Below are 12606 nucleotides of genomic sequence, written 5' to 3'. Positions count from 1 at the left end.
GATTTCTTTCATATTGGAAACATTCCCCAAAGGCCATTCCAAATATCAGCTCATTTTCTCTTTGGCAAATACATCACAACTTGACATTTCTATAGAATTTTAATACTAAAAGGTGCTTTCACAAACATTATCTCACTTAAGCCTCACTAAAACCCTGGGGCAAAGAACCTTTAAAGAACTTAACGACACCTGTGGCAAAGACTATGAGATCACAAGTCAGGTGATGGAATTAAGATTTGCATTCCTTTCCTTGTATTCCTTAGTCTTTTCTTATCCTACTGCATAAGGCTGCCTTTTGAGAGCCTTGGCCTGGGAAACCATGTGGCCTAACTAGGAATCCTGCCTCTACCTGTTAGTTTCTGCATGACCATGAGAAAGTCATGTGACCCCTCTTAGTATCTGCTTCCAGTTAGGAAATGGTCAACATAATCTCATCCCACAGAGTTGATGTTAAAGGTGACAGTGTGGATAAAAGCATCCTGTAAACTTGCAAATGTTTAACAGAAACACATGGGTGTTCATAATACAGATATGCAATGTGAGTGTAACACTTTCCAGAGATTTAGGGCTTATTTTCACACTGTCAGTGTGGCAGTTATTAGATGATCACTGCTTTCCACAGTTTGACTTTCTATTTCAAAGTATGTGCCTAATAGAAACATACAGACAACTCGTAGCCGTTGATAAGAACAAACTTTATTTTTCAGTTTAGGAATTCTTTCTCAATATCTCTTAATTTCTTCTACTCATCTTAATTTTTTCTCCACACTCTTGCAGATGAAAAGAAAAAAAAAAAAAGACAGTAAAATAAGAGCATTGATTTTGCCTCCTTAGAAGTAAACCTTTGATAAATATTTAAAGTTGCATAGTTGGCGTAGATGGTTAGTGCTGTTCTATATTTCCTTCATACTCTATTCAAGCTTAATAAGGCATTTTACCTATTTAAGCTTCATTTTTGTTTTGTAGATCATGAGTATAGAAACAAATTAACTATAGAATTGATGTAAATTGTTTTTAAATTATAAAGTGTTACAAGAGATATTATTATTTTTATTGTTTCAAAGATTGCTGTGTAGTTCAATAGGCCTTGCTTGGGAATCTCAGACTTAAAATAAAACTTAACATATGTTTTCTGTGAGATTCAATTATTCAAAGAGCTTTATATACTGGAGAAAAAAATAATGTAAGCTTCAACCAAGTAGACCAATAATTTTGGTCAAGTAATTCATCTGTACATAGGATTTATAATGAAAAAAGTAAAAATACTTTTAAAAGTGTTTTTGCAATTTCAAAATGTCTTTACCATGCACACACATGAAACACACACATACAAACACATATCAGGAAAAAGTTTTCAAATATCAGTATGAGAAATGGCTGGCCATATTTGCCTTACGTGGCAGGGTCACTGGTAAAGTATTTAGAATTTGTGCATTATATATCTTGTTTACTAAATCACAGTAAATGATGCAAAACCTTTAATAACACTAACCAATTCCATTAATCCCATTACATTTCATAAGGCAGGATTTCAAAATCTATTGCAATAACAAGCATCAGTTATAGCTAATCAAATATTGCTGAGTAAAAAACAAAATGTTTGCTATTCAGTTTTCCACATCTCTCTTTTTCTTTTGCTAATCATTTATTCTCTTGTAGTATAATCCATCCCATGAAATGAGTTAATCAGTTTATCACTTCAAGGAGATTACAACATCAATAGGATAATTAACAGAAAGTTAGCACATTTACTGACATGCTTAAAACTTCTTCTTTAATAACTAATGCTGGAAATGTAATGGGATATACAACATAATAAGGTAGAAAAGCACGTTTTAAATAAATTCAAGAGTAAAAAAAGTGTCTTAAAATCTCCCCTAATTTCGTAAATAATTTCCCCTCAATCATCATACTGTTTGGAGCTACCATCATTGCTATCTCTTTTTCCCTTGGCTCCTAGACTTATGAATTGAGAAGGTTGCCTACTGACTTGCTCTGCGTCCTCAGAATTTACTCATTCTCTAGCTCCTTTACAATCTAGCTTCTACTCTTTTCCTCTCATTAAAACCACTAGCTTTTTACATAGCCACAAAAGGCTCCTTCAGGCCAAAAGCTATGATCTATTTTCTATTCTCTTTCCTTTTGATCTCTGCAGAGTTCTAATTTATTTTTCACTTTTTCTTCCTCAGAATTCTCTACTCTCTTAGCTTCTTTAGTACAATGTTCTCTTTACACTTCTACCATCTTTTGATGTACTTCTTCTAGGCTTCTGGCCTGGTCCCTACCCCTCAAATATACACCTCCAACAGAAATCAATTTTCTGCTTGTAAAAGTCTATACACTCTTCCTTTGAAATTTCGGTCATCTATTAATTTCTTTCACTGGATAATCATTTATTACTTTCTAACATCATTCAAGCAATGTGTTAAAAGCTGTGGGATACAAAGATAAAAGTTGACATAAGAGAGCCCAATTATCAAATTACCACCAACATGATTATATTTTTTCAAATCTAAATATATTACTCTCACTTCTTGTCTTAGTACCAAGGTACTTCATCCCTAGGTATGACTATTATAGCTTCACACTCAAAATAGACCTGAAAATGAACTCATTGTCTTTCTTCTAAAATGCCTCATCCTCTGAACTATGTTTTCTATAAGATATGTAACTTCCAGTATCACTGCAGCTCAATAGGTTGTAGTCATTGTTGACTACTTTTTTCTCACATTACTAACATACTTAAGTAGTTAGTAATTCCTATCGGTTGTTTCTAAATCATAACTGTTGTATTTCTTTCTTTTTAATCTTAGTGCTACCCTTCTATTCAAATTGTTTTACATTAAGTTCTAGCAGTTAAGTTGTCTTGTGGTATCCAGTAGTTGTGACCAAACCCTTTCTCCTTACCTACAATCTATTTTATTTTGTTATTAGAGTTATCTAGATACATACTAATTAGAATCAATTTGTTCAAATGCTAATGACTACCTACTGCTCAAATAATCATGAAGTTGAGGGACTCTCCACAAGCCAACCTCAAACTGCTTGAAACTCTTATCGAAGGTATTCTAGATGCTACCATTAAAATTCTAATCTCAGCTCCTTTCCACATGCTGAACTCCATATTTGAAATGTGGCTTTCTCCTCTTTCCTTTTTGATCATACTATCCTATCAAGATTTATCAACTTGTCTTTTACCAATTTGTATGTGTATATCATTTATTGCCGAATTATACATCCTTTATTCTAATACTCTCCAACCTTCCATTCTTTCCCATAACTGATGCCATGTACCATTTATTCTCTTCATCATTTGTTTTGCACTGCATTCACAGGTTCTCAAACAGTTCTTATATTCCAATCAAGAAATGTGGAATATAGAAAAGAAAGATTATGTGATAAGCAAACAAAACAAAACAAAACAAAACAAACAAACAAACAAAAAAACAGTAATAACCTTGCCTTTCAGAGACTTTGGCTTCAATTTTTCTACTCTGTTTAATTCTACTGTGCTTTTAAACAGTGGGTTTTAAAATGTGGTTCTCTATCTCAAATTGGGTCTAGAGACTTGGAGGCTGGTTCAAGTTTTACCATCTTTGTTTCCTCAGTTCTTGACATCTAGAATGTATTAATAAGGTTTTATTAATATTGAATATTAGATGACAATCACACACATAGCCAAAATTAAAATTATATGTGCATTTGTTTGTTGCTCTGTATAATGAATGTTCATAGTAATAGTCAGTACACTATGTTATGATGATAAGGGTAGATCAATTTTTAGTACTGCTTGGATATTTACCATTAGCTGGTCATACAGTATACAGCTAACATAATTTTTATATGATAGTAAATCATGAGAGAAAGTAAAGAAAAAAAGCAAAATTTCCATTTGGGAATCTTTAAAACCCATTAAAAGTATGATTTTATTAAGTAGGTGTGGAGGAATTTGATTGCATATAATTCATTGATAGATGTATATCCACATTATACAAATTAGATAAAGAAATATTTATATTCAATTCAGTTCAAAACAGTATAAATAATTGTGACATGGAAGAAAATATTTAGCCAAAGCATAACCCAACTCTTGTTAACAAGCCTCTTGTGGTCCTCACTGTTCCAGACTGTTCAACGGTAATGTCATCCAGACTACATTTCACTCTCATCTCTTCCAAAAGAATAGTCAGAGCCCAGGATGAGAACAGTCACTGAGCTGCAGTTCTCAGGGGAACAAAAGTGAGTGTGAAGAGCAGAGGGTTAATGCTCTATCTCAGGTTTTATTTTCTCATGGTAAATTAGTTTATCCACTCATTTTGGTCAGCATTTCTTGGAATTCATGCTTTTGGGTTCTTTTCTTTCTCTTCATTGCTGGTGGAAACCAACTGTAGTGACTACTCTGCCTTTATTTAAGCCTTAAGCTTTTGCACAATTGATAAAAATAAGATGTCAGTGTGTTTAGGTGGGACACTGAGATTTTTAGGGTAAATTCTGGAGCTAATGGCCAGCAGTTCCTTCCTGCTGTCCCACTGGCCTGTCCCTGTTCTCTGTATCTGTATCTCCTCTTTCTATTTTGTGTCTCTGTCTGTCTATGGCCATGGTAATTGGCTGAGCCATTTGAGGATTGATTCAGAATTAATTCCTGAGAACTCACCATTTCTCACTCTCCACTAGAGAAAAGAATATCCTGAGGTACTAGTGGGATGAGAGCAGCATGTGTAAGAAAACAGATGTCTGACTTCATCAGGCTTATTTGTGTGGGTGTCTGGGTGCATGTAATTGCACCTGTCAGAGGCTTGAAAACTGCTTATTATTTGATGCATACACCTCAGAACAGTAACGATTAGCAAAGAAAATTTGCTTTCCCAGAATGATAATGGTAATAGCAGCAGCAACAATAACTGAAAACCAATCAAATTATTGTTAAGCAGCTCCTAAATCGATGAATCTCAAACACTGTAATTACATATTTGTGTAAAACTAATATGAATTTCGGCCAGGGCCACGCTTTCTAAAACAATTATAAACCCAGAGTGTCCATAGGTAGAATAGGGTTAAGCTTTATCTTAATTCAACCTCTTCATTTAGTTGGGGGTAGGGAAGGGAAAGCCTGAGCTTTTAATTGGGAAAGAGGTCAGGCCAAACTTAAACACAATTAGCCAGTGAAAGAGCTAACAATCACCATATTTCTTTAAATCCAGAGCTTTATCTTCTCTGACAAATGGCTTTTTCCCCTCTCAAATTACTCTCAATTTCTTTTTCATTTAAATAACACAGATTTAAGGACACAACACAAATCATATTTTTTAAATGTCACTATGCATATGTGTACATAACATATCTATTATTATCTTTATTCAGTGTTCAATTTTATTCCCTAAATGCAAAACACATCCAGCCATTTTTTCATGTGGCAGAGCAAACAAACAAGCAAATTGCCTCAGAAACTAGTGCAAAAATATTTGGCTTGTAACTATTTAAAATTAATCTCTCATTCTCTCTCTCTCTCTCTCTCTCTATCTCTCTCTCCCTCTGACTCTCTCCCCACACACACATGCACACACACACACACCAGGTTGTTGCTTGAAATTAATCCTCATTTTAATTTTCCAGGTCACTGAATATTTGTCCATAGCCTCCTGCTACTTCTTGATTAAAAACTTCTTTCTCTGCTAGAATATTGCTTCAGTTTTTAGTATACATATGATTTGTATTTAGTCAAAGTTCAATTGCAAGGTCTGGCAATTTGAATACTATAAATGTAACATATATGTGACATTTGGGTAAATTCTGTGATAAACTCTTCTGAGGAGGTGAGACCTCCCCTTTTACTTTAGCTTGTGTAACAGTAGATTGTCCCTCAAACTGTATTTCAAAGGAGGAGGGTTTTAGCTAAAAAGTAGGAAGGACTGGGTTGCTCTGTGCTATAGAGAGGATTTACATTAAATAGGAGGAAAAGAAAAAGAGAAGAGGGGATTTGCTCATTTTAAGAACTTTGAAGATAAAAGAGTAGATATATCTAACAAGGATTTTATTAAGCTTGTGCTATGTGTTCTACCTTTTCTTTCCCATCTTCCCATGGAGTAAATCTTCAGTAAAATATTGATATTTTAATACATAAATCCATTTTTGAGTTGTGCCAAGTGCTATGTCTTGTTTCAAAGTGAGCGGGGAGCAGTAAGAGGGACAGCTTCTATCTATCATCTATTTATCTGCCATCTATCTATCTATCATCTATCTATCTATCTATCTATCTATCTATCTATCTATCTATCTATCTATCTATCTTTCTATCTATCTATCTATCTATTATCTATCATCTATCTACCTGCAATAATCTGGAAACACCAGGGAAAATGGCTTCCTAGACATTGCCTGTCCGCAAAAGTCAGAAGACTTGGGAGGTTCTAAGTCTTGCCAAAAAGCCAGGATATATGACCTCAGTATTTCAGGAAATATAGGATTCCTTTGACCACATCCTTTATGGGGCTGAAATTGAAAGAAAATAATAGCAATGCTTTTGACCATTTGATGCCATATTTGCATGCCCACCAACCCCAACTTCACTCCCCTCTGTCCACTAGACTAACAGACTAGTTTTCAGGGGTCTGAACACTATTTTCCATTGATCTTCATCTTCTTAAACATCACCGACAATTTGTTGATAACATAAACTGAATGAATTGCTTACTGCAGAGAGGGAGAATGCTACCTCAACAGAGCTCTGTAGTTCTCAGATGGTCAATTTTAGTGTGAATAAGAAGTTTGGTTTATGCTGGGTCTTTCAATGAGAGGGCTTCAAATGGGAGAAGACCATGATATAGCAATTTAGGACTGGTGGAAATAGTAAAGCCAATATTTTGAGATGAGGGATTTAAAAAGCCTGAAGGCCTAAAGCATCCGTTGATCCTATTGACATGTTGAAGGGAAATTCAAAAGTATGCAGAAAGATTTGTAATGAGCGATCAAGTTATTTATCTAGGCAGGAGTTTTCTGGACTTGCTAGTTATGCTAATAAAAACAATAGAATAGTAAAGTCCTGTTAATATAGATTATAATCTAGATGTTAAGCTGTGTATCTCTATGTGGGGGGTGGTAGTAGGTAGTTTTGAAGTTTTGGTTTTCACACCTTTATCCTGAGTAATGGTGGCAACCACAGGGGAAAGTTCAAGAATTTCTTTTTGCACCAGCTCTTTTGATATTGCATGCTTCCTTTGAAGGGCTTATTCAACCCCTGGACTCTTTTGTATATTTTAATATAAGGGAAAATTCCCTGCCTATAAAATTTTATTAAGTGATTTGTGAAGTCATATTTATGGTTCAATTTGCATAGGTGAAAAACTATGTAATAGGTTGGTGACACAGTCTCAACTCTCCTAGGATCTCAAGGTCTCTTAAGATCTCTCCTCACTTAGGCCAAGGTCTGAGTGGAGATACCATCTGTATTGAGTGAGAATCTCAGTCAAGATTTCTGCTTTTTAAGAGTCTCATTGTAATAAAAGCAAGCATTTATTTATTGAGCCTGAGCATATTTATCCATGTTCTTAAATTTTAAGAATCAACTTATCACAGGCAGAGTTCTACCTCAAGAACCTCTGAAAATTTGAGAATTTGTGGAAATCTATTTATCAAAATCTGTTTTGGGGATTTATTTTGGAATATTGATGAATCTTGTAATCTTATATAAATCCTCTATGAGTAGGGGTCACTTATCAGCCAAAGTCCCTTTGCATCCATTGAGTGTAATCTAATGTCTGCGGGGATAGAAATTTTCTAGAGCCTCAGCAGACTCAATTTCAGGCAGGCAGATATCAGTGGGTGGGATAGTGTTCATAAAAGTGTCAAGTGATTTTTATCTTATGATTAGGCTGGGCTTAGGAACTGACAAATTATTTTAATTGAGATGGGATCGTAAACACAAGGAGATAAAGACAAGGAGATAAAGATTTTAAAAATTTATCTGAATAAACAAAGTTTATTCAAGGAGAAGGGAAATTAAATGTAAAGGAAAGACAAAGTTTTGGGGAGAACTTCCCCTATGAGAGGAAAGGTATACTCTTTCTTAGAGGGACCTAAAAACTCATGTATGCCTTTATTTATTCAACTTTCAATAACAATGGCTTGGGGATCTAAATGAATGATTGAATCCTGCTGTGTTGGAGGAATAAAAAGAAGCCAGCTTGGGCTTGTGTTTGAGGAATGCAAGACCATGAAATTGCTTGGAGATTTACCAGTTATAAGTTTGGTGCAGGGGATGTAGGCTGTAATTTTGGACATAGACCACTCAAGTTATAATTAGAGTGTTAGAAACACAAGGGACTAAAAGTGGTAGGGGGGGTGGGGGTCAATAAGTATGTTTGCCACAATAGAAACAGAGAGCAAGTGATATTAGATATATGGAATGAATGTAAATAGGAGTAAGGGAAATTCAAAAATTATCTGGGAATTAAGAGGGACCATAATTGCAAAATTCTTCATTTATTTATCATTTCATGAATTTGTCATTCACAAAAGAGTCAGTTTGCATTAGTTATAAAAATTGTTTCCCCAACATATGGAAATCATATAGCCACAATTAACCACTTGTTGTAGCTTGTCTGCAAAGATAGTTGTTATGAATCTTTTCCCTAGATTTTTGTGCATGCTGTTTTCTCCTCACATCAAAAATTGGAATCTAATTCATCTCTCCTTAAATCTGAGACACCTTAATGATTTGCTTGACTGATTCTATTCAGTGAAAATGATGTTATTGCAGTTCCAAGGTAGAGTCAGAAAAGGCTTTGCAGTTTCTTCCTAGGCCTTGTATGATATTTGATTTGGAGACAATTCTTAGAATCCAGCCACATTGTTGTGAGAAGTCCAAGCCACTCAAAGGGGCCACAGGTGGGTCCTCTGGTTAACAAACTTAGTCAAGCTTCCAGCCATTACCCAGTGTTTGACTATCTGCCATGTGAGCGAGCCATCTCTTCATCCATCCCAGTCAAGCGTTCAGATTACTCCAGCCCTAGTCACCATCTGATTGCAATCTCATTAGGTAATTCAAATGAAAGCTGCCAGCTGAGCTCAGTCAACCTACAAAACCCTGAGAGAAAATAACAAGTTGTTGCTTAAAGCCGTAAATTTTGATGTTTTTTATTACCCAGCAATAGATAACTGGAGCACTTCTCAATGTACTATGTATGTGCATTCCTGTCTGTTCACAGTAAGTAGATTCTAGACAATTAGAATGAATGAATAGGTCCTGAAAATAAACAACACAGAAACCACGAAAACTTTCTATTGTTCTTTCTTATGTTTCCTCTACCTACCCTGTTTCTTCAGGTAATGCCATACTCAGTAGCATGTAGCAATGAATTCAAACCTGCAATATCATAATTTCCTCTTTCAATATTCCCTTTTTATGATGGAATTTATACTGCATCTTATCAGTTGTTTTAGTGGGGTGCTCATTGCATTGTCTAAATACTGTTGGTGAACAATTCTAAATTGTTCTTATAGCTCCACGAAACTTTGTAAAGAGAAAAAAAAAATAGGGTGGGTGTAATCCATTTTAACAAGTGTTAAAGGAGCAACATTAGTTTCTGTGATGCAGGAGGTAGTAGCTAATTATGAAGAAGTTTAACCAGAAATAAGCTTCACATGGCTAGGAGAGATTAGGGTGATACAAGCCAAAAGTTATTTTTTTCAAAATTTCAGGATTAAGATGAGAGTATAATCACTTAGTTAGAATTTACTTACTGTATGGTATCAGATGATCACATTGATAATGAAAATATTGAAGTATATTTTTTTTTCTAGATGACTGGTTTATTACAAAGAATATTAAAGGATACAAAGAATATTAAAGGATACAAATCAACAGCCAGATGAAGGCATACGTAAGGTGAGGTCCTGAACAAAGGAACTTCTTTTTCTATGATGACTGGGGCCTGGCCTGATGACACGTGGAAATATTCTGGTTCCTCAATATTGAAGCTCCCTGAACCCTCTTCTTTTGTTTTTTATTTATTTATTTATTTTTATTTTTTGAGGCTTCATTATATAGGCACAATTTATTAACTCATTGGCCATTGGTGATTGATTCAACCTCCATCTCCCTCAAACCTTCTTAGAAATCAAGGCAGAGAACTGAAAGTTCCAACTCTTTGTTCAAAGTTGGTTCCCCCAGCAACCAGCCCCTATCCTTAGATGCTTTCCCAAAGTTGCCCCATTAACATAAACCCAGTTATGGTAGAAAAGGCCTTTTTATAAATAACAAAGCACCCATTTTATCTGTATGGTTCTGAAGCTTCAAAAACTAAAAACAAGAGACCAAATATTAGAACAAAAGATGCTCCCATGGCTCTTATCACTCAGGAAATTCCAAGTGATTTGGGTGCTATGAGCAAGAAATCACAGATGAAGACCAAATACATATAAGAAATATATTTTGGTCATTTGAATCAGCTAACATCCTAAGGTTATACCACTCTTATGTGAATTTATACCATCTTAACTTCAAGAATATGTAAAAACTTAATTCTGTATAGCTCTGGCTTCATCCCTTTTCAATTATTGATATTTAAAAAAATCACATAGATTTGTATTGTGTGTCCAAAAATGTAGATAACAATTGAGTTTTTAAAAAATATATTCATCTCTTAAATCAAGTAGAAAACAATAAGTGGAGCTATAAACTAAAGTTACAATAATACTAGCTTTTATTTCTATTATTATTTATGTCTACAGCACCTGGTCTTCCTAGGTGGTCTCCCATCCAAGTACTAACCAGGCCCGATCCTGCTTAGTTTCAAGATCAGACATTGGGCTTGTTCAGGGTGGCATGGCCATAGACCATGGACTGTGGCTTTACTGGGGCATGAACTCAGGACCTTCTCCATGTAAAGTAGCCATGCTAACCGCTACACTATGGAACCACATCCAATACTGGCTTTTATAATCATCTGTGTGTTTATTTTAATAGAGATATTTATTTCTTCATAAGGATTTGAGTTACTGTTCAATGTACTTTCATTCCAATCTGAAAGACTCTCTTCATGCAGGGCAGGTCTAGTGGTAAAGAACTCTTTCGGTTTTGGTTTATCTGGGAATGTCTTAAATTCTCCTTCATTTTTGAAGGACAGTTTTGCCAGGTATAGGATATTTGATTGGCAGATTTTCTCCTTAAGTGCTTTGAATATATCAATCCACTACCCTCCGTTCTCTAAGATTTCTAATGAAAAATCTGCTCATGATCTTATTAGAGAAAATATAAAGAAAGCTATCTTTCTCCCATGTTTATAGATGTTAATAATGTACCTATCATGTGTTATGAAACAGAACATTCTCTTATAGTATCATGATATCAGTTAAGTTGTAGCATCATTTTGAGACCAAGTTTAAGAAAAAAGCAATTAAATGTTGTAACAGTAGACATTATTACATCATTCAAAGACAAAATTTATTACAGATTTTCATATTATAAATGTAGAGGCCACTGAAGTATTCTGCAGATTTTAATTTCTAATGAAGTAAACGTCAATATTTAATATGCCATGTCATGCACTTCTTGCACTGTTACCACCTGCAGCACTTTGTGTCCAGCCTCTGACCAATCTCCCCCATCACATGGCCAGGCTCCCTGGATCTCAGCATCTCCCAGTTCAACATTTAAAATGTTGGGAGCCTAGCTTGACTTCCCTTAAGTCTATAGTTGTAGACCTGCCTCGGCCATCCACAATTTAAATGGCCTCTTCTCTTTTCCTTTCATATGCTGCTTCTTGAACTACCTAAAGCAGAGTTTTTTCAAAATAAAGTACAAGAACTTTTTAGCTACACACTGCTGGCCCTCGCTGGTTCTCTCTGGGGTTCCACAGCTGCTGCTGCTGGTGCTGTGAGTAGAGGAATAGCCCTCAGAGCCACACCTGGGGGACTAGGCTAGGGATGGCAGTCTTTGACTCCAGGCTGGCTAGGGGAGTGGCAGTCTCTTTGGTCTTCTGCCCTGACTCCTGGTCCACAGGCTGCTGATCTTCCTGGAAGAACTCAGAGAACTCTGGCTAAACCTTCTGAGTTGAGGGTGGGGGGTACTACAGCTGCTAGGGTCAGGGGAACAGAAGGGCCTTACCAGGATGGTGTGGCACTCCACTTGGGGTTTCTTGGTGCTCAGGATGAGGTACATGGCCATTAGACCGTTGTATGTCTTGCTTTTTAATGAGTCCTGGATCTGGTCCCATTCAAACCACAGGTTTATCATTTCCTCTGACACCCAGGGGTCCATGGGCTCACTGTAAGGCCTGAGTGCCTCCTCCTGGCTTGTGTTTAGCCATGGGTTCTGCATGATTTCTTTTAAACTTCCTCTGTTCTTGGGGTGGAGGGTCATCAATTTCTTTAATAACTTTTGCAATTCAAAAGATATAAAAATGGCACGTGGTATTTCTCACTCAATATCTACTGCCCCAGCTCCAAAAAGTTCTTTCTCAGAAAAGGCAGGGTCCCAGTGACTATCTTATATAAAACCACTCCTAGGTTCCATACATCTACCACAGGGCCATCGTATTTTTCGCCCAGGAAGAGTTTGGAGGGGCGGAGAGTGAGGGGTGGGGGACATGAGAGAGGCTGCCATAATGT

General features: G+C 35.9%; 1 protein-coding gene and 1 pseudogene across 1 annotated transcript in view; both read right to left on the bottom strand.

Annotated features, from left to right (window-relative positions):
* The window catches only part of NRG3 (neuregulin 3), a 1091888-nt gene that overhangs the window by 1077684 nt on the left and 1598 nt on the right, over positions 1 to 12606 (bottom strand). Inside the window, exon 3 of the mRNA XM_011355455.1 lies at positions 12104 to 12373. Coding sequence (XP_011353757.1) covers positions 12104 to 12373 — 270 coding nt within the window. The remainder of the gene's footprint in view (positions 1 to 12103; positions 12374 to 12606) is intronic.
* LOC111736571 lies at positions 10720 to 10834 on the bottom strand (annotated as a pseudogene).

This window comes from Pteropus vampyrus, unplaced genomic scaffold (genome assembly GCF_000151845.1).
Source record: "Pteropus vampyrus isolate Shadow unplaced genomic scaffold, Pvam_2.0 Scaffold20, whole genome shotgun sequence".
Classification (NCBI taxonomy): domain Eukaryota; kingdom Metazoa; phylum Chordata; class Mammalia; order Chiroptera; family Pteropodidae; genus Pteropus; species Pteropus vampyrus.
Note: the sequence above shows the minus strand (reverse complement) of the source record. Positions and strands in the feature narration are given on the sequence as shown.